Here is a 26,587-nt window from a genome sequence, read left to right on the forward strand (position 1 = left end):
ATTATATTACTTTAATTCCACAAAATAAACTATACATAAAAAAATTACAAATATTTTCAATACAATTGTTCATATAAACTCCAAAATCAAAACAGAAACAATAATTATATCCTTTGGTTGAATGTTTGGTTTAATGGCAACTTTTTATTGAATTAATCAAATTTATTGTTAAACTAATTAATTATATGTATATAATATTTTATAAAAAATTAATTACACACAAAATGAATTTGAGAACTAAGATTGAGTTAACCTGAATGGCTTGCGAAGAGGGCGATCAGTACTCCACATTCTTCGTCGCCGTTCACGTCGGCGCGGGATTCCACGCGCCTTCAAACGAGAAGGCGCTCCGATCGGCCATGAGACGCGCCTGCCTTTCCGCTGCTTCTATTCTCCGAAAGGTATATCATCTACTTTTTCGCCAAAGGAACTCGATTTTTCGGCGACTCTGATGTTTTACTGAGAGAAATGGTGCTTAACTATGTTCTAAAGCATCTGAATTTGAAGCTGACTTTACATTTTCAATCTTGTTAAGAAGTTTGATTTGTTTTTGGTTTAGGGTTTTGGCGAGAGTGTGGATGCTGTTGCAGCTGCAATTCGAGTTCTGGAGGTAGAGATTTGTTTTTTTTTCAACCCCTTTTTGCTGATTGCTGAATGTACAATGCGGTTGAGATTAGATAAATAGTTGTGGTGTTTTGTCTAAATATTGGAACCGTACAATAATCACTCGTTCTTTTCCTATTCATTTTCCTGAAAAATTGATTCACACTAAGGTAGGAAATTCTTTTATACCTTTTAGTGGTCTCTTTAAATTCTAATCTACGAGACAACATGGTTTTTGATAGGATGACCCTTGCACAAATGCTGGGCGAGGCTCAAATTTGACTGAGGATGGTCATGTAGAATGTGATGCCAGTATAATGGATGGCAGATCTGGAGTTTTTGGTGCTGTGGGGGCTGTGCCAGGTACTCTGCTCGAAAATATTGAGTTGTATTTTAATTTGAAGATAAGAAAAGTGATACTGATATATACATTTTTTTGTGCTGTTTTCATTAATTTTTATGTTCTTGTGAAGCTAATGGTTCACAGGTGTTAGAAATCCAATCCAGATAGCTGTTTCGCTGGTCAAAGAACAGATGATGGGTTCATCTCTTCTAGGTCGAATAAGTCCCATGTATGGTGATTTCTATTGGTTCTTTGAAGATATATCGTCTAATAATCATTTTGCACTTTTAACTGCACTTCTTCTAATGTTGGCTTCTCTGGAAGTGAATACTTGTGTCATTGTACTCTATAGACATTTGAATGGTACATGTCTTTTTAAATTTCTGAATCATCATTGTCTTGTTGGACAAATGGTTTCATTAGCATGTCTTGTATCATTTATTCTCATGTGACCTACTTCTTTGGAATTTTACCCTGTGGTCTTTTTTATTCTTGAATTTGAAAGCTGCAACGTTGTTACATTTTTATAGGAATTGTTAAATTTTGTTTTTATGACACGAGAGCATTGAGCAACGCTCTGCCTTCTGTCTATTTTTGTTTACTATATTGCGTATGTTCATGGATTCTCCGTGAGGCAGATGCTTATGTTTGAGTAGGAATAATCTTATGTTTGAGTAGAAAAATTTGTACTGCAGGTTTTTGGTTGGTGAAGGAGGCCATGCATGGGCGAAGTCCAAAGGTATTGTTTCAGATGGAACTATAGCAGAGGTCAATAAGGTACTATTTCTGTAGTTGCCTGCTTCAGCTATGCTATAAAAATAATCCATCCTTCAAGCATTTGTTTTAAAAATTTTGTTCTAAATTACAGGAAATACTTCATTTCACTAAGAAATATTAAAAAAAAAAACTTTGATTTATGTTTGAAAGTTGGTGTTACTGTATTTATTTTGCAAGACTTAATTTGCAGTGGCTGGTGACTGAAAAGGCAAAAACTCAATGGAAAAGATACAAAAAAATGCTTGATGATGCCAAAGCTATGACCAACTCAGTTACAGAAGGACCTATAGGTTTGGAAGCATCATTTGAGTCTAAATTTTTCATTACACCTTCTTAAGAGATGTTAATTTACTTCGGAATCATATTTATATCATGTTTGCCAGTATAATATTCTTGTCTTTTCACATTGTCATCACCTTTTAGCTGTTGTGTCAAAAAAGCATGATCATATATGCGGGGTGAATAAATTCCTCATCTCTGTTTGCACTATTTATAATATGCGAAATTCAATACCATGGTTTCAACGGTGTCGTTATATTTACCATATGAATCAGTGGCAAAGCAGAGGCTTACTGCATGCAAAACCTTGAATTCTGATGTGAAAATTATGTAGGGCTAGCTTCTGAAATTTAAAGACCAGTGAGAATAAGTCACGTTGGAATCAGTGATCGCATCCTTGTATCTGCAAAATTCAATCTGGAAGAAAATCACGAACATCCATGGTTTTCTTTTCTTTTTTCTCTGGGTTCTGAGTTTTATCCTCTAGCTTGGATATACCTCATTGTATGCATTCTAAAAAGTTCCATGCCTAGCTCATAAAACACTTAGCATCACATCAGTTGCTTGGTGTTCGTATGATTCTGAGAGTGGAAACCATTGGCTTTATTTTCCATCTCTAACTCACGTACAAAATTCATGGAAAATTTGCAATGTATATGATCGAGCAAAACTTGCACTATGGAATCCTCAATAAAAATATGATTTTGTATGCTCAAAATTAATCGCAAGTGCACGATGTCAAGTAATAGTGTAGTGTACGTGAGTACGAGTATCGTTCCACTGAGGACTGTATTTAACAATTATTCTTTTCAGTTATGAGATCTTTAGCAACGAAAATTTGATTGAGTGATTAATACTACCATGCTTAAAGAAAGATGCAAATAAAATGATTTAATAAGTAATGAATGAGAATTAATATCTAAAATGTTGAGTAAAATTCAATGAGAAATGAATTTGTTGGGAATTTCGGTTCAATTACCCCTCGTTAATTAATTAATTTGTTCGAAAGTGATTAAATTGCTTCCGACATGATTTCCTATTCTATTGAATACACTCTCTCGAGCTATGCCAAACTAATTCTACTCAATGAAGTAATTAAGTATCCTTGATTATTTATCACGAGGGAATCGCATTTCGATTTATGAAATCCCCTAGTTTTCGACCCTAAGGACTATGACTATCGGCGCGTATCCAATTTCATATATCTATGTAAATTGTAGATCCACGGATTATACTACTCGTTCCTATCACAAGTTATTCTCTCGAACTCACTCGCCATATAAAGACGTTGTTAAAGTTAGCTACGCTTTAACGACACAATAAAATAATAGTATAATCAAGAATAACGCAACAATCGAACATAAATTAATTCAGATCAAAGTTGGGGTAGGATCCCCTTAAATCCCAACAAATATTAAAATTTAGCTACTAGAATTCATGATTGAAATCAACAAAATTAAGTTCAAGTGCTAAAAACTAAATAAGAAATACTAGAAGTGACGAAAAACGCGAAGAACGACGTCCGGAAAACTTCAAATCTTCAATTCAAGCGCGAAAGTCTCTCCAAAGCTTGTGGCGGCTCAAGAATCAAGTCTGAATGACCCCTAATTCGTGCCTCCCCCCTTTCCATATCTTTCCTTCTCCAAAATAAGGTAAAAGATCAGACAAGAAATCTTGCCAAAATTAGGTGGCGCTCGGGCGGTAGAAAAGTACCGCTCGAGCGCCACACTCTCTGTAGAATGCCTGGGAAATGCGACTTCTGGCGCTCGGGCGGTAGAAAAGTACCGCTCGAGCGCCACACTCTCTGTAATTTCTTCCTTGTGGATCATTCCTCGCGCTCGGGCTGTAGAATTTCACCGCCCGAGCTCCACATCTTCTGTACACAATCTTGTTGGCTTAGAACTTGGCCCCGAGTTCCGTTTTTCCGGCCATTTTTCCTGCAAATTCATCACGCGACAGTGAGACATGATAATATGCAAATGATTACTCTAAAATGAACAAAATGTGAATGAAATAAACGCACGCACAATGCAAACACACACACATTAATGCAATAAAACACGTAAAAACAACACCTATCAGTATATCTACTTTGTGATTGTCTACTTTATTTATCTGTAGAGAAAGCATGCGATCTTTCAAAGGTTAGGGAAGACGGTATTCAACTGTCTGCACTCAACATGCTAGAAGAGGACAGGATAACGGACACAGTTGGAGTTATTTGTGTGGATTCTAAGGGACATATAGCTGCTGGAGCCTCAAGTGGAGGTATCGCCCTTAAGGTGTTGACATCTTTCTAAAACTTGAATCCAGTCCTTTTTAAATAATCACACTTTCTATTGATTCTCCCAGTGGAAGCTAACTCTGGGAACGTCAATTATACATGTTTCACTGCTTGAAACATATCCTGATTATTTGTCCAGGTTAGAGGCCGTGTGGGATTGGCAGCAACTTATGGTTCAGGTTGTTGGGCATCCTTGAAGGACCCTTTTGGTGCTCCTTTTATTGTTGGTTGCTGTGTGAGTGGTGCGGGAGAGCACCTAATGAAGGGATTTACTGCACGTGAATGCTGTGTATCATCTTCGTTGTATGCCCTTGAATTGTTTTCTTAATATTTTTTTCTTTGTTAATTATCTTGTACAGAAATTTTTACAAACTATATACAAAGGGAACCGTAAACACTTTATTGCAGGTCTCAGAGTGGTCCAGTGTCCGCTTGCACGGAAGTTTTACATGCTTTTCATAGGGATGAGCGATGTGGCGGTGAGAAAAGTGCTGGAGTTTTACTAGTGCAAGCGGACGTTTCTCCTGCAATGGTGTGATGTTACTGACTCAAGCACCAAATATTTATTTTGTGAACTATTTAATTCGTTCAACAGCCGAAGAAAGCTCGTACAACGACAATGGCTCATTAATTGGTCGGTTGTGTAGGTTCCTGATACTCCTCCCATGACGCTGAAATCTGTGGAGATTGTTGCTGCCTATACTTCCTCTTCCTTTGGAGTTGGCTACTTTGGAAACTCTATGGAGCGGCCAAAGGTACGCTAAAACTTCTTTATGATCATACTCCGTACGAATTTAATTTTATTAGACAATATACTTATACTGCATGACATTTGGGAGTGTGAATGTGGACTACTTTTCTTTTACATGCATTTATTTATGAACGGCCGTCTCACGGATCTTAATCTGTGATACTGATCAACCCTACCAATATTCATAATAAAAAGTAATTTTTTTAGCATAAAAAATAATACTTTTCATGGATGACCCAAATAAGAGATGCGTCTCACAAATACGACCCGTAAGACTGTCTCACACAAGTTTTTGCCATTATTTATTATTTTATTCTTTACAGGTATCCATCCTGCGGAAGACGAGCCTACAGCAACAAACTGGAGTAGACCACTTTGCTGCACGAGTTAATCTAGCCGGCGATAATTTGTAGGCCCAAAATATTGCAGCGTGTTTACCTCGAAAGAGACGAGTTCTATACGTATTTAAAACTCACGGATTAATTTTTATATATTATATGTTTGAAACATGCAGAACCAAAGATCTAGGATCCCATAAATTGGGGCCTGAAATTATTTCTATCTTCTAGTGTGAGTCCATTTGTATTTCTTTGAATTCTGAAATAATATAATTTTAATTTGGTGCTTGGACACCTCGGTGATAAACTAAGGGTACAATTATCGAGTTGAATATTAAAGAATCGAATTCAGCTCAAAATAAATATATACTGACTTGATTCGAAAATCGAAAACTTTAATAAATTCGAAATCGAATTAAATATTTTTTCGAGTAGACTTGGAAAATTTGGAAACCGATTCATTTGCACATGTAGTGATAAACCCGAGATCCCAATGCAGCAACAGCATAATTTTGACAAAATTTATTGATAGATGACAACATTTGTAGACCTGATATTTTCTCACAAATTGTACAAACTCTTGATTATGATGTTTTTCATGACACCGCAATGCACAACAATAGTTTCTTCGGGACATCTCACGATACACTAAAAATACATTGAAATGAGAGTAGAGTCACTTCTTTGTACAATCCCTCCGCAACAATCCAAAGAAGTAACAGACAAAAGAGGATCAAGGGTCAACATAAATATGATATAATCATGTATTGATGCACCATACTAAAATATATAAATAAAATAATTTTATGATTACAATGAAGTGACTGTCATGATATCTTTACCAAAGATAACAAATGAGCAACTAGAATGACTGTCATAAAAGTTCTACATTAACCCTACCATGCAACAACTATCAACTAACCATGATGAATCATATAACGGCCCGACAACGACTGAAATTAACTGATCAGTACGAGCATATGTAATGTTTCCAAAAGTCTTAACTAATTTGGTTATTAGCCATTCTTCAACAACAAATCACGAGTTTTTATGCCTTGAAAACACACAGATTCAAGATGTAATGAATACTTCGAAATGGCCAAGAATCAAACTGTTTAGCCCAAAATACTTGCCTCTAACAAGATACGAGTAGATATAGTTCTGTGCGCTCTAATAAACCTAAAACAAAACTTTTAGGGACCATAAGTAAACTAGCTTCAAGATGAAAGTGAAACTAATGTCAAAGAGAAGCTTACTATGCGAGGATCACGAATCTGAAGTCAGTTCCTAAATAGAAGGATGATTTCTCGGAGTCTCCTAATCACTGAACTTGGTTATCTTTTATTTTGATTATACACACATATATCAAGTTATAGACGACTCATCCATGGTGTGTTTTTCGTTAACTCAGGTATCCAAGTTTCGCCTGATTAATCTTGGGGAAGGATGGTATTTCCTCGGGTTCGTCCCTAACGTAAATATGGATGCAATCATAGTCTATAACACTATGTCATGCCCATGGTGCCTTATCCATAGTTTTTTAGTATGTATCATAGATATGCATAAATAAATAAATATATATGACTCGAGCTTGTGCGATGAAAAACATAGAAGCAAAATGCACCACAAAGAATATCAATATCAATTACTGAAATTGCTAGATTTAGGAGTAAAAAAATCCCATTGAACACAAGGGATGTGATTAACACTCAAGTTACCAATCAAAGAATAATGAGGTAGTTCGAAATATAAGTTCGGTCAACCAGGATTAAATGCCCAAATTTCCCAGAATTAATGTCTCCCTACGTTTATACACTGTATGACAAGTCATGCTGCCAATGCTCCGTCATTGAATCGGTTCTCGTCGGAAGAGTCCGAAGGTTGAGGCTTAGGTTTACTAATTCGAGTAAATCCGTAACCAAGAGAGCTTCCACTTGCCTCACAAAGCTGGAGACACAGAGAGAGGGAAGAAAGAATTGTATTAGAAGACATCTTAATACTCTTCTAAGATCTTTACAAAAATAACATGAAGGTAAATTACAAGATGTTTAGGCCTAAAGATGTGACGGACACTCTCTTAGGTAAGCCTAATACTTGGATTCACACTCCTAGTCATATTGTTGTCCCAAGGGATTGACAAATGACATCATAAAATTCTCATTTTCTAGTTTTAACTGATGTAAAAATCAGAAAAAAGCTTGAGTTTCCAGCATGAAACAATGGATAACAGAGATTCATGAATCATGTCCCGACTCCAACACAATGGAAACATAAACTTGACTGGTAATGAGAATGATGACAGATAAATCTACCATAAGAGGTGTGTAGATGTAATTTAGACCTTGTGTAGGAAATGAGACTTCCAACAATTTAATATTAACTAACAATAAGTACTTAATGTTTCATACCTCAGTAAGCTCGGATAGGTGGCGGGATCTAAACTCGTTAATTGCAGCAGCTATCTCTGATGTCTGCAATTTAGCCTAAAATAATGTGCAGCCGTTAATGACAAAAGCTTTTGAATAAGCAGGCCAAGTTTACAGCCAACACATGATTGGAACAAATAATAAACCAATTTATTATCAGCATTCATAAAGGCTCATCATCTTCATTTACACAAGGATATAGATCTCAGGAACCAAATTTATTTTAAGTCGTAAGGCACATAAGTGTCCTGGAGCCTATGCAGCAAGGCGAGGCGTACGCTTTATCGAAATAACACACCAAGAATTAATTGTTAGAATTCACATATTTAAGTTGAATTTAACTAAAATTTATATACATAGAAATAGATTTCACATAATATTAAACAGCAATCAAAATAAAAAATTCATTAACAAATATACAGTGTAACTTTTCAAAAAAATCAATTACCTAATCATTGACCCTCTTCGTCTTCTTAAGAAAACATTAGATGAAAAGTTGGATAGGTCTTGGAATTAAATTTCAGTAAAAAAAAACAGAGAGAGAAAAAGAGTTTCAGCTAATATATTTAAGTACTGTTAGCGTGTATTTAAATATTTGTTACAGCTCTAGGGGTAGAGTTAGTCTTATCGCTATATAACAAACAATCCTATTATTTAGGAGGAAGTTATATCATGTTATCTAGGTTTGTTACGTAGGGATCTCTATATAAGGATTGTAAACTCTAGTTGTAAAGTAGAAGAGTTTTTTGGATAATACAAAGGAGTGTTTCAGAGTATTTAACTATTTTCAAACTTTCATGGTATCAGAGCTAGGAGGTTTCATTGAATTGAGAACAATGCATTCCATCGCACTCATGGCTGGAGTATCGGGAGGTAATGATTCAGAGGTAGCATCGGAAACCTCTATACCTACCTCCCTCACAGCTCCCACTACCCTACACTCTGATAATTCTTTTTCCGGCGCCATCACCGCATACAAACTTAATGGCCGGAACTTTGTTCCCTAGTCTCGATTTGTTCAGATGGTCAATCGTGGAAAAGGGAAGTTTGGATATCTCGATGGGTCTATCCCTTCCCCACCCTTGGATGACCCTTCGTTTGCTGCCTGGGACATCCAGAATTCTCTTGTCATGTCTTGGCTCATCCACTCCATGGAAAACCGGATCGGAGAACTCAATCTCATGTACGAGACTTCCTCTGCCATTTGGGATGCTGTCAAACGGGCTTATTCAGACCTCGAAGACTCGTCTCAGATGTTCGCTTTAAGGACGAGAGCTTGCGACCTCCGTCAAGCCGATGGTTGTGTCTCTGATCATTACCATTCTCTAACTCGTGTCTAGCAAGAATTAGATCTGTTCCAAACTCAAGATCGGAAAGATCCGGCTGATGCACGTCTCCATCGTCGCATGCTAGAGAACGAGCGCACATATGATTTTCTTGCTGGTCTGAATCCCACTTTGGATGAAGTTCGCGGTAGAATTCTTGGCGTGAAACCTCTACAATCTCTCGATGAAATTTTTGCTGAAGTACGTCGCGAGGAACATCGCAAATCTGTAATGCTAAGCCCCAACGCGCCTTCACCCGTCGATTCATCGGCTATGGCGGCTCGGGCAGGTGATGAGAAGGGCAATAAACCAACAACTTAGTGTGATCACTGCCACAAACCGTATCACACAAAATCAAAGTGTTGGAAACTACATGGGAAGCCAGCCGACTGGGTTCCAAAGCATATGCGCGACAGTTCAGATCACACGGCATCTACACAGTCCGCGACAGCTCTACCGCCTCCTGCCCTCTTAACTAATGCTCAACTTGATCAATTAAGCAAGTTTTTCTCATCTACTCCTACTGCCTCTCTTATGGCCTCAATCGGTAATCCTTTGAACTCAACTTCTGCTCCATCAAAAGCTCCATGGATAATTGACTCAGGCACCTCTGATCATATGACGGGTAGCAAAATGTTTTTTACTACTTATTCTCCGAGCATTTTTCCTCGCACTGTTGAGATTGCTGATGGTTCTTTCCTGCGCATTCACGGGACTGGTTTAGTCTCTCTCGGTCCCTCGTTATGCTTGAAAAACGTCCTTTATGTGCCTGGTTTCTCGTGTAATTTATTATCCATCAGCAAGCTGACGATGGATCAAAATTGTAATGCTATTTTCTCACCCTCACGATGCTTTTTTCAGGACCAGAGATCGGGCTTAGTGATTGGAAATGCTGAGGAAAGCTCGGTTCTCTACTATTTTCAGCAAGGTGATTCTTCTAAAAATAAACATCTGGCAGTTGTTGGATCCTCCTCTACTCTTTCTAGGCATCAACAAATAAAGCTCCTTCACTGTCGTTTAGGTCATCCAAGTTTTCAATATTTGCAAAGATGGTTTCCAGCAATTATTCTTGAAAAATCAAACTATCTAATAAATCAAACTCCTAATTATCCAATGTTTGGTTATTCAACACTCCCCCTCAAGTTGAGTTAAATATGTGATCATGCCTAACTTGGAAACCATGTCTTCAAAGATAGGTCAAAATAAGACCTTTGTCAGAATGTCTATCACTTATAGTTGAGTGGGTACGTAGCTAAGTTCACTACACCTTTCTCGACTTTCTCATCAATCTCAACATGCTTGGTTCGATCATGATGATTCGGGTTTTTGGCAATACTTATTGCAGCTTGGTTATCAAATTTCAACTCTATTGTTTTCTAATTTCAATTCTTTTAGTAGTATTTGGAGCCATATCCCCTCACAAATGCCATTGGCTAAGGCACGCTAATCGGCCTCTGCACTACTTCTCGCCACTAGTCATTTTACTTCTCCAAGTCACAAGGTTTCCCCGTACAAATGTGCAGTAACCTGATGTGGAGTGTTTGTCATTTGTTGAACCTGCTCAATCTGTATCTATAAAGTATGTTCCCTGAGAAGGTTTTGCAAAATAGTAATCCCTTTTCAGATGGCCCCTTCAGGTACCTTAGAACTTTATACACGGCATCCATGTGCTTTTCAGTTTGGATCTTGGAAAGCTTTAGAGATATTTGATGGAACTTGAACCTGATCCAAGTTAGATGCAAATGCTCGATATGCAGGTGATAATTTCTTAGGATCGCTGGAGTCCGAGGGGGTCGCCTTGCCCGTGAGATGGTCATCCTCACCGCGTGATAAGATCGTAATAGTTCGTATATTTATTATCAAATTTCTCATTGTTCTCATTTCCGACATGTTTAACTGATACACTTTTGTGTTATTTCATTGTAGAAGAATTGCCAAGATCAAGCTATGAAAGATGGACAAAAACAAAAAAAGTCCTGGCACAAGGGCACAAGGCGTGGTCACGCCTTGTGACTGTTTCGCGGCTGTCTTGTGACTATATATAGAGCTCGAAAATTACGATGATAATACCATATTTTAGGAGTCTTAATTGTGATATTTAATTCATTGAAGACTTTTGGAGTGAGAGATTTATTATTGAGATAAGGAAAGATTTGATAGAGTTTTATTCCATAAAAACTCTAGTTTCCTTGTTGATAAATTTAATCTCTTCCTAGTATTATCAGGATTATTCTAGTTTTTGTGCTTTATCTTTAGACTTCTCTCTTCTTCATCTTCCCACTTCAACATGAAACACGAAGAGGCGCAAGAATTTTTCATCTCTTCTCAAGAGCTATAGGCTATGTTTTATTTCTGATTCAAGAGATATTTCTACTATTTCAATTTTATCATTGTGAGGTTTTTGCGTTTTAGTTTTATATTCTTATTTGTTCAAGTATTTGTTGGTTTATGATTTAATTATATAAAAGTTATATGACGATTAATCTTACAATTTAATTTGATACATGCTAATACTATCCATGAATTCAGTGATCCGTAATTGTCAAGAAGGATTGGTACCAAAGTAACACTAGATTAGGTGTGTTGTGCTAAATAAATCGACGAAATTAAATTCATCAGTTGCAGCTATCTCGATTGTTAGATTTCATAATTAATTGTTTTCACAAAGCGAAAATGTTATCTTTAATTAATATAAAACGCTATCGTACCCAGTGGATTATCAATAAGTTTTGACTGGATGCTGAGTTTGGTAAATTAAATTAAGAAATCACAAAGATTTTAGCGACTATCTTTATAATTCTAAGGTAATTGTTTGTAACTGCATGAATAAATATTATGCCAGCCGATAAACAGTGATACAATTAAATAGCGGAAACCTGTTAAATCAGAACTTGGTAAGATCGAATTTTTTTTAGTATACTCATTTTGATTATTTAATTATATTTAAATTCATTATTTTTCCTTACTTGCTAATTTTAGTTTCAGAATTCTATTTAGTCTCTTTTTTAATTGTTTTTCTTCGAAAGAAATAAATCTCTAGTTCCTTGTGGATTCGACCATAATCATCACTACACTCATTTTATTTAAAAAGTAGAAATTTAAGTTTGGTGGCTGAAAGACAGCACATCACGGCGTCGCAGATGATGGATTGTGACCATGGCAGAAAGTATGGCCATTCAGTTCATCACACGTGATAAGAGATAGGCGAAGCATTATCGCACATGGTAGGAGTCGCGGTCGCAGAACCGGAATTTTCATCGGAGAAAGATGCCATACCATACTTAGTCATCAGTGTGTGCTGACATCAGGCCATGTAAGTTTCTAAAAGGAAAAATATGGGAGAGAAGTATTTTTTATTCAATCTTTTGAAATCAAATAATACATTATCCAATGTTCAGTTATTCAACAATATGCATTTTCAGTTGCAAATCTATTTATAAATAAAGCAAAACCTCATTAGACTAACATCTTCTAGTTTTAGTTTACTCATTAAATAGTAAACTCCTTAAATAATATACTCATTTTGATTATTTAATTATCTTTAAATTCATTATTTTTCCTTGCTAGTTTTAGAATTCTATTTAGTCTCCTTTTTAACTGTTTTTCTTTGAAAGCAATACATCTCTCGTTCCCTGTGGATTTGACCATAATCATCATTACATTCATTTTATTTAGAGAGTATGAATTTAAGTTTGATAGCTCAAAAACAGCACATCACTGCGTCAGCAGATGAACAATAATATGGATTGTGACCATGGCAGAAAGTTATGGCCATTCAGTTCATGGCACATAATAAGACATAGGCGAAGCATTATCGCACATGGTAGGAATCGCGGTCGCAGAACCGGAATTTTCACCGGAGGACGATGCCATACCATACTTAGTCATCAGTGTGTGCTGAAATCCCACCATATAAGTTTCTAAAAGGAAAAATATGGGAGAGAAGTATTTTTCATTCAATCTTTTGAAATCAAATAATACATTATCCAATGTTCAGTTATTCAACAATATGCATTTTCAGTTACAAATCTATTTATAAATAAAGCAAAAACTCATTAGACTAACTACTTCGTTATATCAAATTTATAATCCCGAAAACATCATTTGTGCTTTTTTAGGCACTTCTAATTTGTTTATTTTCAGTTAAAATATATTTCAACATAAATATTGAATTTATTCATAGACAAAGCGTGTCTCCAACGACCAACTCTCTTTTAAATCAAATCAAATCAAATCATACGTCAACCAAAAATATGTAAGGATAAATAAAAAAGGAGGAAATTGCCCCAACCAAATCACAATAAAACAGAATAATTTGTTATCGTAATCTAGAGGATATCAAATTTATTCCAACGAATCAGATATGGTATTCTTTCCTCAAAGTGTAACAATTCTGTCATGGTTGATTTACTTACTTGTGCAAGAACAGCAGCTGCTAACTGCAAACTTGGTTCCAAAGTCTCGGGGACAACCTGTCACAAAATTGTAATTTGCTAAGACAGAATGACACATTAAAGAGGACAAATTCCTCTAGAATTTAAACTGCTAGAGTTGAAAAATACCGCAGTTGCTCCAGCCTTTTCTAAGTTGAGGCCATGATCAACATCATGAGCACGGACAAATGTTTTAACATTGGGAAAATATTTGCTTAGAGCCCAAACTGTTCTATAGTTTGCTCCAGGACTATCTAAAGTTACAGCCGCAGCACATGCTCTCTGAGCTCCAATCTTATGAAGGACCTGGGAAACCATAAAAAAGGTTTACAAACTGGCTTATTTTTCAAATGCACCAGAATGAACCTTTAATCATTTAAATTACCTCTCGACTACCAGCATCACCAAAATATACAGGAAGGTCAAGTGCTCGACCAACAGCAACTCGGTCACTGCAATGATAACACTTAAAAATAAGCATTCAAATGTTAAGTTCAGCTGTGGATTTTACAAATAAGAGCTGTCTTCTTGGACCATGAAAGTGGATTGCATCGAGGACTCAAGGTTACAAAAATACCTAAGTAATTCAGAGAACATAAGATCGTAAGTTATACAACATAAATAAGAATGGATGCATGGATTGGTGTAACAGTTTCCAGGATGCGCTATGCCAGTCAGCAAAACACCATGCATGTGATGAACACGGCACATCCAATTTAGCTAGTTCGTCGTTCCTATTTGTCTACCTTTTGACTCGGTAGCTAGTTCTAGAGTTGGTAATGGCAGGTTGCACATAAAGGTGATCGATACATTTAGGAGCGTCATGTCCAAACAAAAATAAACAACTCCCCAAGCACTGAACGTTTTCTCTCAAGAATCGAGGTGGAAAGATACTAGACATTCTTTTACTTTAAAGTATAGTTTATTGACAAATACCAGGTCTCTGAAAATTAATCAATGGCAAACAGCGAGAAATTCACTTCTGGCAATGGAAGGAGGATTCTACCCAATCACTTTTTCTGTCACAAATATTACTTTGCGTAGTTAATAGAGTGTGGGAAAAGGATGTACACCTTCTGACATCAAGTGCAACAAAAGGAATCAGTCTTTCAGAAAGAAGCTGCGCTATAATCTGTAAGATTCACAACAAAATTCAGATAAGCCTAGGACAAAATTTGTAATAGATTCACAGATATGATAGGTGATAACAACTTCGATGATTTTTAAGCATTGTGATTAGTTGGATATATGCAATACCTGACCAACTCGTCCAAAACCACATATAATTATATGATCTCGCAAATCATCTGTCTGAAGAAACCAGGAAAATATTATAATATTTCACTGGAAACACAGAACACTGAAACTAATGTGAAGATGCTTGTGGCTACAACATATCACTTGCTTTATTTATGATATAATCGCATAGGAGAAAATATTCAAGTAGAAAATCGAATATGCATTAAAAAATCAAGTCACGCGAGGGACTTCATACGCAGGGTTGATGAAGAAAGACACCTAAAATAATAAATTAAGTTGTGATTTTTTCCATCAACTCACATTGCGTACGGTCAGACCAAAATATTTTTCTACAGCCATCATGTAGCAGTGATAAAAGAATACCAACTTGATAGGAAACAAAAATGTAATTGCAATTCTAAACAAGAAAACGGTGCCAACTGTTATTGAAAAACATTTTAAGCTGACGCGTTCAGTAATAACAGAATGTTACAGCAATCTACCTCACTTTCCACGGGCAATAAACTCCGGACATCATGCAGCTCAAACCGTGAGGCAATCAATTGGCCTCCAGCAGCTAACCATGGAGTGAGGGCCATGGAAATTCCAACCACAAGAAAAAGCAACGATGACATTTGTGTAGACATTATACCCTGCAAGAAGGGCAGAGAATTGGTCGAAATAACAGACCAAATGGTAATGAGTTTCCCATATTTTCAAGTCTCATTTTATGACTGTGCGTCCTTCTATTACTTATGCTCCAGTACCGCACATCAAATAGGCATGCCTCTCTAACAATAAGTCATAATCTTGTGAGTTGTGAGGAAAGACAGTGCTGCTTGAAAGGAATAAGGGAGGAACAAAGAACATTAAACAAGTGCATATGGTGCTAATTTCTTTCTTTTTCATAGAAGAATTATATTGTTGGTGGAAGTGGAAAAACATATGATCAGCCTGATTTTCAATGCACTAGCTTCATTGTCAAGATGCAGCATATCATGAAGAGTGAAAATCATTACTCAGCAACAAGAAATAAGATTAGTACTTCATTTCTGAGATAAGAAGGCTACAAACGATATTCCAGAATTTTAATGCTTCACGTTCACCACATTAAACTAAGCAGTAAAATTTCTGATATCACGAATAATACGTGAAAATCAAACCTGATTAACTGCTTCACCAAAAGCTACAAACGCAAATTCTCCACCCGGGGCAAGTAGAAGACCAACTCTTATTGCTGATACAATTGAAATACCAAAAAACCTGCCAACTAGCGCAACCAAGATTGTCTTGCCAACAATTAGAAGCCCTAATGCTCCGATAACAACTGGAAAGTTCGAAACTAAAAGTTTTGGATCAATGGACATCCCAACCTGGAACATATTATACATACTTTGAGTCATAATGACAGCGAAACTCTCAAGGAACTCTATGCAAAAAAGATATCAAATTAAACATGAGGCAAGGAGTAATTTCATGGAAACATTCAGTCAAATGAACAAGAAATTGGAAAGATACAATCTCACAAAATGGAAAGTTCTGAAACACACATTATGTGAGGCAATATTTTCTAAGACAATGCACTCATACAAGGAATAAATCTAAATTTTACAAGAAAAACTCCCAATGTTAGGATTGATGATAGGATTCAGCAGTGAAATATAATCAAACAATTGATGATAGGATTCACAGGCACTCCAAATTAAAGAGTATACCGTCATGAAAAAGAGACCCAGTAGAAGACCACGGTATGGAGCAATGTCAGATTCAACCTGCAATGAAAATTCGGTTTCCGCTAAAAGCAAACCAGCCAAAAATGCTCCCAAAGCCATGGAAAGACCAGCCTGTTTTAATCACAAAATGAACTGTACCATAATTATTTAGAAAATTCACAAGCTACTCAATTAAGATGAACACATAGAATAACATCCAAAAACTAGAGTTCTCTTACCCTGGCAGTTAGGAGACTGGTCCCCAAGATAACAAGAAGAGTATTTGCGGAAAAAATTTCTGGATTTTGATTCTCTGCAATTTGCTTATAAATTGGGCGAAGAAGCTGGAAGGAAAGAACATAACACAATTTTTTCGTTACAAAAAGATAATTATAATAAGCAACAACCACATGTCACGGGAGAAAAGTTAAGTTCCCTGCAGTGCATTAGCATCCCACATTCACATGATAACATTGTGTGAACTTCGATAAAAAATATATATATACCATATAAGCTCGATTCACACTTTTTGTCAAAATGTCTTTGGTAAAACAAAATAAAATCTAGCACCAAACGCAATCTGCCAGAAGATGAAAATTGCTTACCAAACGGCCTCCAGCAATTATTGCTGAGATAGCTACAACTGCCTTGATGGCTGCCAATCCAAGTGCTTCGGCAATGGCTTGGAAACCAACCTAAAAAACCATAGAAATATCGGCAACCATAAATTTATAAGATGTGGTATCGATAAGAAATATAGCTGGTTCTCACAATTAATATAACAAGTTTATCAAGAGTGCAGTAAACCGAGAAAAAAGTTGCTTTTATGAACAATGTTAATTAGCATTACAATAAAAAAGAATAAAAATATGCAGATAGGACAGCATGTCATACAAGTCTTTTCAATCCATATTCAACCGGGCAAATTTATTACCCCTCCTTTAGATGAGCTTGGTGACAGAAGTGGAATCAGGATAAGCAAAACTACCACAGCCAAGTCCTGAAAAGCGAAAATGAATAGCTTGTATAAATATTAACCACCAAAACTCATAAATGGGGGCCGAGTAAGAGAAGTTTACAACACACAAGCAACGGTAAGACAAGGGAACCCAATAATAGGAGGTCCAAGAAAATATGAAAAATAATACTGAACAGATTAGAATGCAGATACCTGAAAGAGTAATACAGAAAAAGTGGCTCGACCGTGGCGTGATGTGCTCTCACCACGTTCCTGCAGGACCTACAGACATCCCAAATAAAACATTATGATAGCTCTGAAGCAATAATACTAGTTGGCAAGTTGCACGCAAATCAAATAAGCACACAATGAAAACCGTTAGAAAAGGAGGGTCGATATAGAACTCCATGAAGACTTGCACATACAGTACTTCAATGATGTTTACCTGCAAAACAACAGCAGTTGAAGATAATGCAAGACCATTCCCAATGACAATTGCAGCAGGACTAGGCTGACCAGCAATAAAATGAGCTATCAGGCCAGCAACAACAGCTGTCACCAAGACCTGCGTTTGTACATGCACCTTAGAGAAATCTTGAACAAGGAACTTGTGTTCAGAGTTGACATCAGAAGACAGATATGAGGACAGCATTAACAAGTCAATGCATTTTCGGTCACCTGAGCAGAACCCAATCCGAAAACATATTTTTTCATAGAACTCAACCTTTCAACAGAGAGCTGCAGGAAAAAAATTTGTCATGGATGGCTTCTCATCACTAGTAATTGTTCACGTGAAGGTGATACTTCTGTAAAATTCAAACTTGGAAACTTTGCAGACCCTACCTCAAGACCAATATTGAATAACAAGAAGACAACTCCAAACTCAGCTATTGCCTTCGTTTCATGTACATTACGGATAATAGATAGACCATAAGGTCCAATTAAGACTCCAGCAGCCAAGTATCCAAGAACAGGACTGCCTACATTATGCAGCATAGAGAAGATACATCAATAATAACAATTATGTTGTGAAAATTCACGCTGGAACAAAGGCTATTTGATTCGTAGGACATGGTCTAATTCAAAAACATCACAAATGTGACAGTTATTATTACACTGGCCTGCAAGAATAAGTTAGCAAATTGAGAATATGATACCAAAAGGACAAAAAAGAGCATGGGACCAAGATGATGAAGATAAAGATTTTGGAATAGGTTGCTATAATTTTATATTTACTGGGAAATAATGTATGGAGGCTTTCTATAACACTTCTCCTTTTATTTTTGTTCAGAGGGGTCTGGGAGCAAACACACTCACTTTCAGTTTACCTCCAGGAATTTTCAGGAAAAGAGGTACAAATATAACACTGGCAAGTAGTAACCACAGCATGTCAAATAAGGAAGCTTCCTCCTCATTTATCTGAAAGGAAGATAATTAAAATTAAAAACTGGGGTAGTATCCCATAGCATGAACAAAGAAATAAAGGGATTTTATCCAATAAAGCACATGAAAAGGAAACTAAGTCATGCCTCTTGATGAGGAAGCATTTCGACCAGTTTCTTCATTCTCTGGGGAAGCTGTTTAATGTGTGGAACTAAAGGCTTTGCAGTAGCTGATACTTCATCAATACTGGTACTGATAATATCTGGCTGCTGAAATAGCTGAGCAACCATTCCACCCCGTTGGATATAGAAGGCAATACTGTGTTTTATTTCAGGAGTTCATGAAAAATCCAAAAAAAAATTTACCATTAAAACAAACCTAAAATGAAGCAAATTATTTGATTGCATTATTATAAAAACATAATTGCTTCGGTCAACTTAAATTGAATAATGTAATGTATATTTTTGGCAGTTGCACTTAAATTGCCAATGCATAATAACCTTACCCAGCTCCAACAAGTAGGGACCCAAACACCAGCTTTGGAAGTTGCTTTCTAGCAGACTCTACCAGACCATGAAAAACTGAAGCAGGTGTGAACTCATCCCCCTCTACAGAAGAGAAAAACGAGGCCGAAAAGAACCGAGAGGATTTTTTAATCAATGCTTTTGGAGAGGTCGAAGTTGAACCCTCTCTTGTTGCTTCTTTCTGCATTTCCTGTATCTTACTTTGAATTGTTTTCAACTTCTCTTTATCTGCTTCAGGGTCTTTTGGAATGTCCAGGCTCGTCTTTTTATTCTCTTTGTCACTCGAATCGGACAAGATTAGTTCCTCTAACTGGCCATGGGGTAAATGTTCGAGTATCTCAGCAACTTCAGCTAGTGCCTCTCGTTCCTCAAGAATGCCATCTTCAGCTTTTTCTTGAGATATCTCTTCAGCACCACCGTCTTCAACTGTAGAATCTACAACATCACTGTTGGAAAAGGCAAGTTTCTTCTCGGCTCTCTGTAATGCAATCTCAGCATCATCGACGTTTTGTGCAGCCTTCAGTTCACACGCAACAGCTTGCTCGGCAAGAAGCATAATGTTCGCAACGTCTTCCTCTGCTTTAGACACTTTAATCTGCGCCTGCTCAGCAACATCGTTCAGTTTGTCCAATTCCTTTTGCAACTCCTCTTTCCTGTTTTGTAACCTTCTGAGCTGAGCCTCACAATTTTCTAAATGACTGCGACACTCCTTTATTTCATCCTTAGCAGCCAAAAGTGCTTCCTCATCTTCCATCGATGAACTTGATTGTTCGACTCCATTTTCATCACCTGAAGCACTTTCTCTCAATGCTTTAGGAGAACCGTTGTTCTCTTTCACAATTTTCGGTGAATCAATTAACACTTGAAATTTTGCCTCAGTTAAAGAAAGGCCTGTCATTGCTTTCTGAACTCCTTCTTTAGCAATAGACTCTTCATTCACTATCTCTTGAATATTACCAAGAGAAATATTTACCTCATCCCAAGCCTTTACAGCTTCATCTTTAAGCGCTATAGCAGCTTCTGATATACTCTGGGCTTTTTCCTCAAACATGATACTATTAGACCTTGCAACTTCCAAATCTTTCAGTGCCTTCTGCAGCAGCTCCCTCAATTCATCCAAACCAAGACTCTCAGTTTCTTCTTTCCCTGATCTTTCTTTGGAATCGTCAGTCACAAGGCTAGCTCCATTATTGACACTCTCAATCAATTCAAAGTCTCTAGTATTATCATTTACATAAGAAGTTGAATCATTAACTTGACAATGAGGTAAAGTAACATGCTTTGACATTTTAAAAATATTGTCACGGTTGTAAAATGGATAACCATTGGCATCATTACACCACAGCCTGAGATTGCCCAAAACTCTTGTAGAGCCTGTGCTAGAGCAACACAAAACGTTTTTCTTCAATTTCTTCCGCGAATAATCTTTAGGAACTAGTCTCATATCTCCGAACAACTGACAACTAAAACCTATATAGTTTAAGCTTGTGAACATATTTAAGTTTTCATGTACCCTGCAACTTGCAACGTTGCCACGGTGAGTCACATTGGGTTGAGGTATAAGGTATGCAATATCCATCTCTTTTCCTTTTATGATGGAAAACCCATAAACATCTGCATATTCTTTTTTGATTTCCTGAAACTTACGAGCGCTAGATCAACCTGAAAAGGAGTAAAGAAAAAAGAAAAAACTCTACCAAATCACAATAAGTACATTAAATAGTCCACTGCATCGATAAGATCTTTAGTTTTTATAATCAAGCATGGATATGAGGCATATTCAATATGATTTATACACCGCTGGATTTTTCTTTTCAAACAGTTCTCAAACCTTGAGGTGAAAAACAAAAGTTGCTTTTTTAATAATTTCATCTTTTTTATTGATTAAAATAAAATATATTTCATAGTGCAAATCTTCTTATATTTTAATATATTGAATTCATATTTTTTGAAAAACTTCATTTATTAAACATGAATCTCTTACAGGCTTCACCAATGTTTCTTTACAAAATAACCATAATCATCAAACTAAAAAACCCATAACCCCGAAAACAAAAATATGCATACTTAAAACACACAAAAAATGTAAAATAAGCTTCATTAAGAATTAAAAACACAAAACCTATATAAACGGATTAAATGAAAACCAAAAAAAAAAAACTATTCATGTTCTAAACAGATGCAATGTGTCCTAAATGTTCCTAGTAAAATTTAATAAATGTAGAGAGTGACACAGAGATAGAGTTTCCGGTCATAGAACTTTGAAATAATCATCTTGGAATTAGGAGAAAGGCAGAATCTGTGATGGAAAACGCAGGTATTTTCAGATTTTTTTGTGTTTTATTCAATCAAAGGGTTTTAGCCTTTTTGAATCATCAAGGATGAAAGCTGCCATTTCACATAACTTCATTGTAGCATACTACACCAGTGATACTATCGTAAATATAAGGTAAAAAGAGCCAAAGTACACCCCAACCTCACACCTCCACCAGTAACTAGCACAGAGTAATTACTCCTACTGCATACACCCATCTAAACGCACACAGTCTATATAAATTGAATTGCAGTTCAGAAGCTTAAGCTCAAAAATTATGCGACCAGCAATAGATTTTTTCGACCCTTAATCATTAAACTCGCAGAAAACACTGAGCTTGACGAATCCAACTCCAAAAAAAAAACCCACAAAAAAAAACCAAAATAACTGAAACTAAAACAACGCGTGGACTAACTCCAGAATGGAGCAAGATACACTAATGCTCACACGACGTACCGAAACTGACGGATGAAGCTTGATGAACAGAAGCTTTATGCCGAATTCATCAGCAGGTTCACTTGGGGAGAATGGGAATATTCGTATATAATTTCTGCTGGAACTAAATTTGGCATGCGGATAAATAACTGAATCTACGTATGAGAAAATGTGCGGAGGCCGTGAAATCGCGCCCTTTGTGCCTACTTTGTCCTTTGCAATTGGTGAGAAGCTAGTTTTGGTGCGAGAATCGTACGAGGCAAGTTGTACGTTTGAATTTTTTTCCCAGGAATAACATTTCTCATATTTGAATTTACTTTTTTTTAAAATAAATTTAGACTTATTATATAAAATAATGATAGATTATTTATTTTATAAAAAAAAACGATTAGTTATGTTGAGTTTACATAAATCTCTCATCTCATTGTATATTTGGTATTTGGCAAAAATTTGTATGTGACTGTCTTACAAATCATATTTTATGAGACAGATCTCTTATTTAGATCATCCATGAAAAAGTATTACTTTTTTATGCTAACAATATTACTTTTTATCGTTAATATTGATAGAATTGATTCGTCTCATAGATAAAGATTCGTGATACCGTCTCACAAGAGTCCTACTCTTGGTATTTTCGTGTATTCATTTAAGTCTCGTACAGTTTATTTTTTAAAATAATAATAATAATAATAAATAGTATAATTTTGAATATACAAAAAATATAACGTTCTCGCAAACATTCAATTAAATGACTTCTTATATATATATATATATATATATATATATATATATATATATATATATATATATATATATATATATATATATATAATTGATTAAATGTAAGATGTAAAAAATGACTCAACTCGAAAGCATATGATCAATCTCTTATGTTAAATTACAAGGTTTATTTACGATCCCATGTTTTTAAAAAATAGACATATTTGCCTCATTTGCAGGGGGTTTTACGTCTAATCTTTTAAAAATATGAAAGTTGTTTCCTGTTGAAATGCATGACACTTACATGTCACAATCGACAATGCAAACTAACATTCAAGATTATATTACGAAATCAGATGTCAAAACAATTTTCGGAACCAAAGATTCGCACGTGGAGGGACGAAAACCGTGCTCGGAAATTTTCCAAGAGCGAAATTTTAAATTTTTATATATCTAAGCTCGTAAAAGTATGTAAATCTATGAAAAATATAAGACGGAATGGGAGCGGGAGTGAGTAGAAGTGAAAATGGCAATGGAATAGTGATCACATTGGGAAATATCATAATGGATCAACAGTATTTTATAATTATATGAACTTCCTAAGGCCAACAATGTATAGTAGACCTTTCTATACAAGTGCTTGTACTAAAGTAGGTTACTGCTACCATATTCTAAGAACAGAGTCTTACAAGTAGATGTCAACGCTGAAATTATGTACGAACCGGAGTGAGAGTTTGGGTCGGATGAATGTTGGTTGGAGGATCCATCGACTGTTTTTGACCGTCCACCATAGTTTTGGTCTTCGAAGAACGAGACTGAATACTTCCCACGATAACCTGAAATCGACCGAACAAAGACAAGGTCGAATGGTTTAGGAGGACAAAAGGTTGAGAAGAATATAGCAAACAAGCCATTGTAATCCAGAATCCCATTTCTCCGAATGATCGAGGTTGCATATAGTGCTATAGAGCTACCTGGACTGGGCTTGCTGCAATGAGAACTCCCTCTACGCAACCACCTATAACATTCCCATCAGAACCAGCAAGAATGACATTCAGACCACCAGTCAGGCCAGTAGTATCGTCGTGCATATAAGAGCCTGATAAATTTAACATATCAAAACATCCCTACAAGAAGATTTAAATGAACATGTTACTTCCAATCGAAGAAGTTCTGAAGGTGAAAATATAAGTATTTTTTGAACAAGAAAAACTAGCTACTCCATCAAAACCAACTAATATAGATGTGTTTTTTGTCCTCTCAGACCGGGTACAGCATATTGTTATGTATAATTAATGATAGAGATATAATTTTTCCCTAAGCTGCAGCGATTTTTACAACTTGAGACAACGAAGAAGCTCAGATTTTACACCTCATACGTGATAGTCCCAACCGAACTTGAGGTTTTACAATTTACGGTTGAGATGGCGCCAATGCCTGATAAAATGACAATGCCCCGTTGTCCTCGCTCGAAAAATGATAGTATCTTTCTTTTGATATCCTGCAGGAAAAAGCAATTATGTTTTTACAACAGTAAACTCTCCATTTCGAAACTGTAATGAAATATAGAATAAAGATTTCTTTCAACAGCAAATGAACAGCACCACTATTATATGTGAGTGGAATCTTGAGCTAGGCATGTTTACCATACAAACATGGACTGAAGCACGATCACATAAGTCACGCTAATCTTATGTAGTGTCTGACTAAATATGGATGAATATACACATGGCAAATATCATGGCTTACGCAGTATTTAAGGCAAAAACTGCAATTAGAACTTAGAAGCAAGGGATGGTACATACTTCTCCCTTTACAACGTGGATGACATGTGGAGTCAAAGTTCCACCAAAATTTAACATTGGCATGCCTGGCATTGATCAAAATCACAAGAACACAACCGATTATAACCACAATTGTCAAAGACAGTGATTGAAAATAACCAAAATTACATGTTGAATCAATTTCTAGAAAAACATTTCAATAATAACAATTATTTGATACGGTTTTCGATTGATGGACCGTAAGTCATATGATTATTACCAAGAGAAGCTAATTTCAGCTTTCGACCGGTCCCTGGTGGCCTTCCTCTCCGTTTTTCAGTCCGGCTAACTGTCACGGGATGAGGCGTGGAAGGCAACGATGCCGATGGAACGGCACCATCCTGCCCATATTTCCTCGGTCTTCCCCTTTTTCGACGCATGGATTCGCCTTGCAGCACTGCAGAAGGTGGTCCTACACTAACTCTATGAGGTGATATTGTCGATGAAGTATCCAAAGGTAATGTTGAGCCAATGAAGTTGCTCCCGGTGTTAGATGGAAAGTGTAAATTAGCATTAGATAATGGATTCATGATGGTTAAATCTTGAAAACCCGCCACCTGTTCCTTGCTTCCTCTGTGAATGTAATAGGAACTCGAACCGGATAGTGTCATATGCTCCCTTTGATCCATATTAAATATGAATCCTATCTACCTCGGATCACTCCGAAATCCAAACAGGCGAACCCTCAATGTTAAACGAGTGCACAACTTTTTATTGAGAAAATTTTGAGAAGCCCTGAACTAATTTCCAGTTTCTTAATTGATTCTTGGATTCTAAGCACTCGGCAACTTCAGAACGTGGTCAAGTGTAATATACATGATCCTCTGTCACAGAATATGCAAGTGAAGAAATATACAAAACATGCAACTGAAGATCTCTCATGAAAGATCTACTGAAATATATTAAAGTGACTCAAGAAAGACAAAAGCTAGCAAGACTAGACGAGAAAGAAGGCTTCCTTTCCAAGATTCAAGCGATACACAGACGAAACTTTTCCAACTCTTCCCCCCACACAGCAATCCTCAACTAAAAACCCACCTAAAATACAAAGCACCATTGTCTCACGAGAAGTTACATTCACCAAAATCGATTGAAATGGCTGCAAGAAAACAGACCGACGGAAACCCAAATACATGTATTCAAAAGCTGTACAGAGCACAATATTAAAAGGGTTGGAACTTGGAACTTGGAACAGAAAAGAATGCGTGTCAAGAAAGTTCAAGCTCCGACAAACTGCACCGCTCGGAAGAGGAAGAAAAAGCCATTGATGAGCTCACCAAGTTAACAAACAGCGAAAGAATTGTAATCTTAAAATGCAAAGCATTTTCTTCAAAACTTTCCCTGGCACCGAGAATTTGGAGTGTCGTGTACTGTTTGCTGTCTGTCTGTAGTGTGTGGTGAGCCGAGGAATGATGCGAGATTTTAGCTTTCCTACTCGTTGCGGATATCGTTTGACGAATGTGAAGCGTAAAGGAGAAGACAAAAAAATGTGACACGGTACATAGTCGGATACCCATGGGCACCCACAATTTGCAGTCGATTTGGAGCGTAACATTTTCTAATTTCACTGCGAAACACGAATATTTATATGTGAGAATGATCAATTTTACCTATATGCACAATAAAAAATAATACACTTAGTATAAAAAGTAATATTTTTCATTTATTACTCAAATAAGATATTTGTCTCACAAATAATCTCACACAAATTTGGCAAAAACTTGTGTGAGACGGTCTCACGGGTCGTATTTGTGAGATGAATCTCTTATTTGGGTCACCCATGAAAAAGTATTACTTTTTATGCTAAGAGTACTACTTTTTATTGTGAATATGGGTAGGGTTGACCCGTCTCACGGATTATGACCCGTGAGACGGTCTCACATGAGACTCACTCCACAAATTTTTGTTTAATATCTTATG

The 26,587-nt window shown here is 36.4% G+C and overlaps 3 protein-coding genes across 5 annotated transcripts; 1 reads left to right on the forward strand and 2 right to left on the reverse strand.

Moving 5' to 3' along the window:
* The first annotated feature begins 211 nt into the window (after positions 1-211).
* LOC140841452 (putative threonine aspartase) lies at positions 212-5,685 on the forward strand. The gene is made up of 11 exons (XM_073208904.1): positions 212-401; positions 560-610; positions 846-966; positions 1,091-1,175; positions 1,642-1,723; positions 1,914-2,013; positions 4,124-4,284; positions 4,426-4,589; positions 4,695-4,818; positions 4,934-5,041; positions 5,361-5,685. Exons 1-11 carry the CDS (start codon positions 258-260, stop codon positions 5,448-5,450), a joined length of 1,230 nt encoding a protein of 409 aa, XP_073065005.1. The 5' UTR covers positions 212-257; the 3' UTR covers positions 5,451-5,685.
* Positions 5,686-7,058: 1,373 nt separating this feature from the next.
* On the reverse strand, positions 7,059-22,383 carry LOC140841454 (K(+) efflux antiporter 2, chloroplastic). 3 transcript variants are annotated; one of them, XM_073208908.1, is made up of 21 exons: positions 22,146-22,383; positions 19,357-21,011; positions 18,998-19,169; positions 18,797-18,887; positions 18,312-18,448; positions 18,147-18,206; positions 17,914-18,033; positions 17,682-17,750; positions 17,445-17,510; positions 17,116-17,205; positions 16,750-16,854; positions 16,514-16,642; positions 15,962-16,171; positions 15,302-15,451; positions 14,817-14,870; positions 14,633-14,691; positions 13,945-14,011; positions 13,689-13,865; positions 13,542-13,598; positions 7,784-7,858; positions 7,059-7,322 (listed from the first exon to the last, which is right to left on the reverse strand). In XM_073208908.1, the coding sequence occupies exons 2-21, from the start codon at positions 20,952-20,954 to the stop codon at positions 7,203-7,205; spliced, it is 3,606 nt and encodes a 1,201-aa protein (XP_073065009.1). In that variant the 5' UTR covers positions 20,955-21,011; positions 22,146-22,383; the 3' UTR covers positions 7,059-7,202. The 3 variants fall into 3 exon arrangements, with proteins under 3 accessions (XP_073065009.1, XP_073065008.1, XP_073065007.1); XM_073208907.1 differs by having other exon boundaries at positions 19,357-21,037; positions 22,156-22,361; XM_073208906.1 differs by having other exon boundaries at positions 19,357-21,037; positions 22,146-22,361.
* Positions 22,384-23,391: 1,008 nt separating this feature from the next.
* LOC140841455 (AT-hook motif nuclear-localized protein 11-like) lies at positions 23,392-26,162 on the reverse strand. The gene is made up of 5 exons (XM_073208910.1): positions 24,888-26,162; positions 24,650-24,714; positions 24,217-24,345; positions 23,819-23,971; positions 23,392-23,680 (listed from the first exon to the last, which is right to left on the reverse strand). Exons 1-5 carry the CDS (start codon positions 25,294-25,296, stop codon positions 23,555-23,557), a joined length of 882 nt encoding a protein of 293 aa, XP_073065011.1. The 5' UTR covers positions 25,297-26,162; the 3' UTR covers positions 23,392-23,554.
* Positions 26,163-26,587: the final 425 nt, after the last annotated feature.

This window comes from Primulina eburnea, chromosome 9 (assembly GCF_022965805.1).
Source record: "Primulina eburnea isolate SZY01 chromosome 9, ASM2296580v1, whole genome shotgun sequence".
Classification (NCBI taxonomy): domain Eukaryota; kingdom Viridiplantae; phylum Streptophyta; class Magnoliopsida; order Lamiales; family Gesneriaceae; genus Primulina; species Primulina eburnea.

Excerpts from the sequence above, each read along its gene's own strand:
- LOC140841452 (XM_073208904.1), top strand. The coding sequence starts at position 258 with ATGGCTTGCGAAGAGGGCGATCAGTACTCCACATTCTTCGTCGCCGTT. Across the intron at positions 1,724-1,913 it reads CTATAGCAGAGGTCAATAAG|TGGCTGGTGACTGAAAAGGC; the intron begins GTACTATTTCTG and ends CTTAATTTGCAG. Across the intron at positions 5,042-5,360 it reads ACTCTATGGAGCGGCCAAAG|GTATCCATCCTGCGGAAGAC; the intron begins GTACGCTAAAAC and ends TATTCTTTACAG.
- LOC140841454 (XM_073208908.1), bottom strand. The coding sequence starts at position 20,954 with ATGGATATTGCATACCTTATACCTCAACCCAATGTGACTCACCGTGGC. Across the intron at positions 18,449-18,796 it reads TTTCCTGAAAATTCCTGGAG|GCAGTCCTGTTCTTGGATAC; the intron begins GTAAACTGAAAG and ends TGCATAATGTAG. Across the intron at positions 16,172-16,513 it reads TGGGTCTCTTTTTCATGACG|GTTGGGATGTCCATTGATCC; the intron begins GTATACTCTTTA and ends AATATGTTCCAG.
- LOC140841455 (XM_073208910.1), bottom strand. The coding sequence starts at position 25,296 with ATGGATCAAAGGGAGCATATGACACTATCCGGTTCGAGTTCCTATTAC. Across the intron at positions 24,715-24,887 it reads GCTGAAATTAGCTTCTCTTG|GCATGCCAATGTTAAATTTT; the intron begins GTAATAATCATA and ends GATCAATGCCAG. Across the intron at positions 23,681-23,818 it reads TTGCAGCAAGCCCAGTCCAG|GTTATCGTGGGAAGTATTCA; the intron begins GTAGCTCTATAG and ends GGTCGATTTCAG.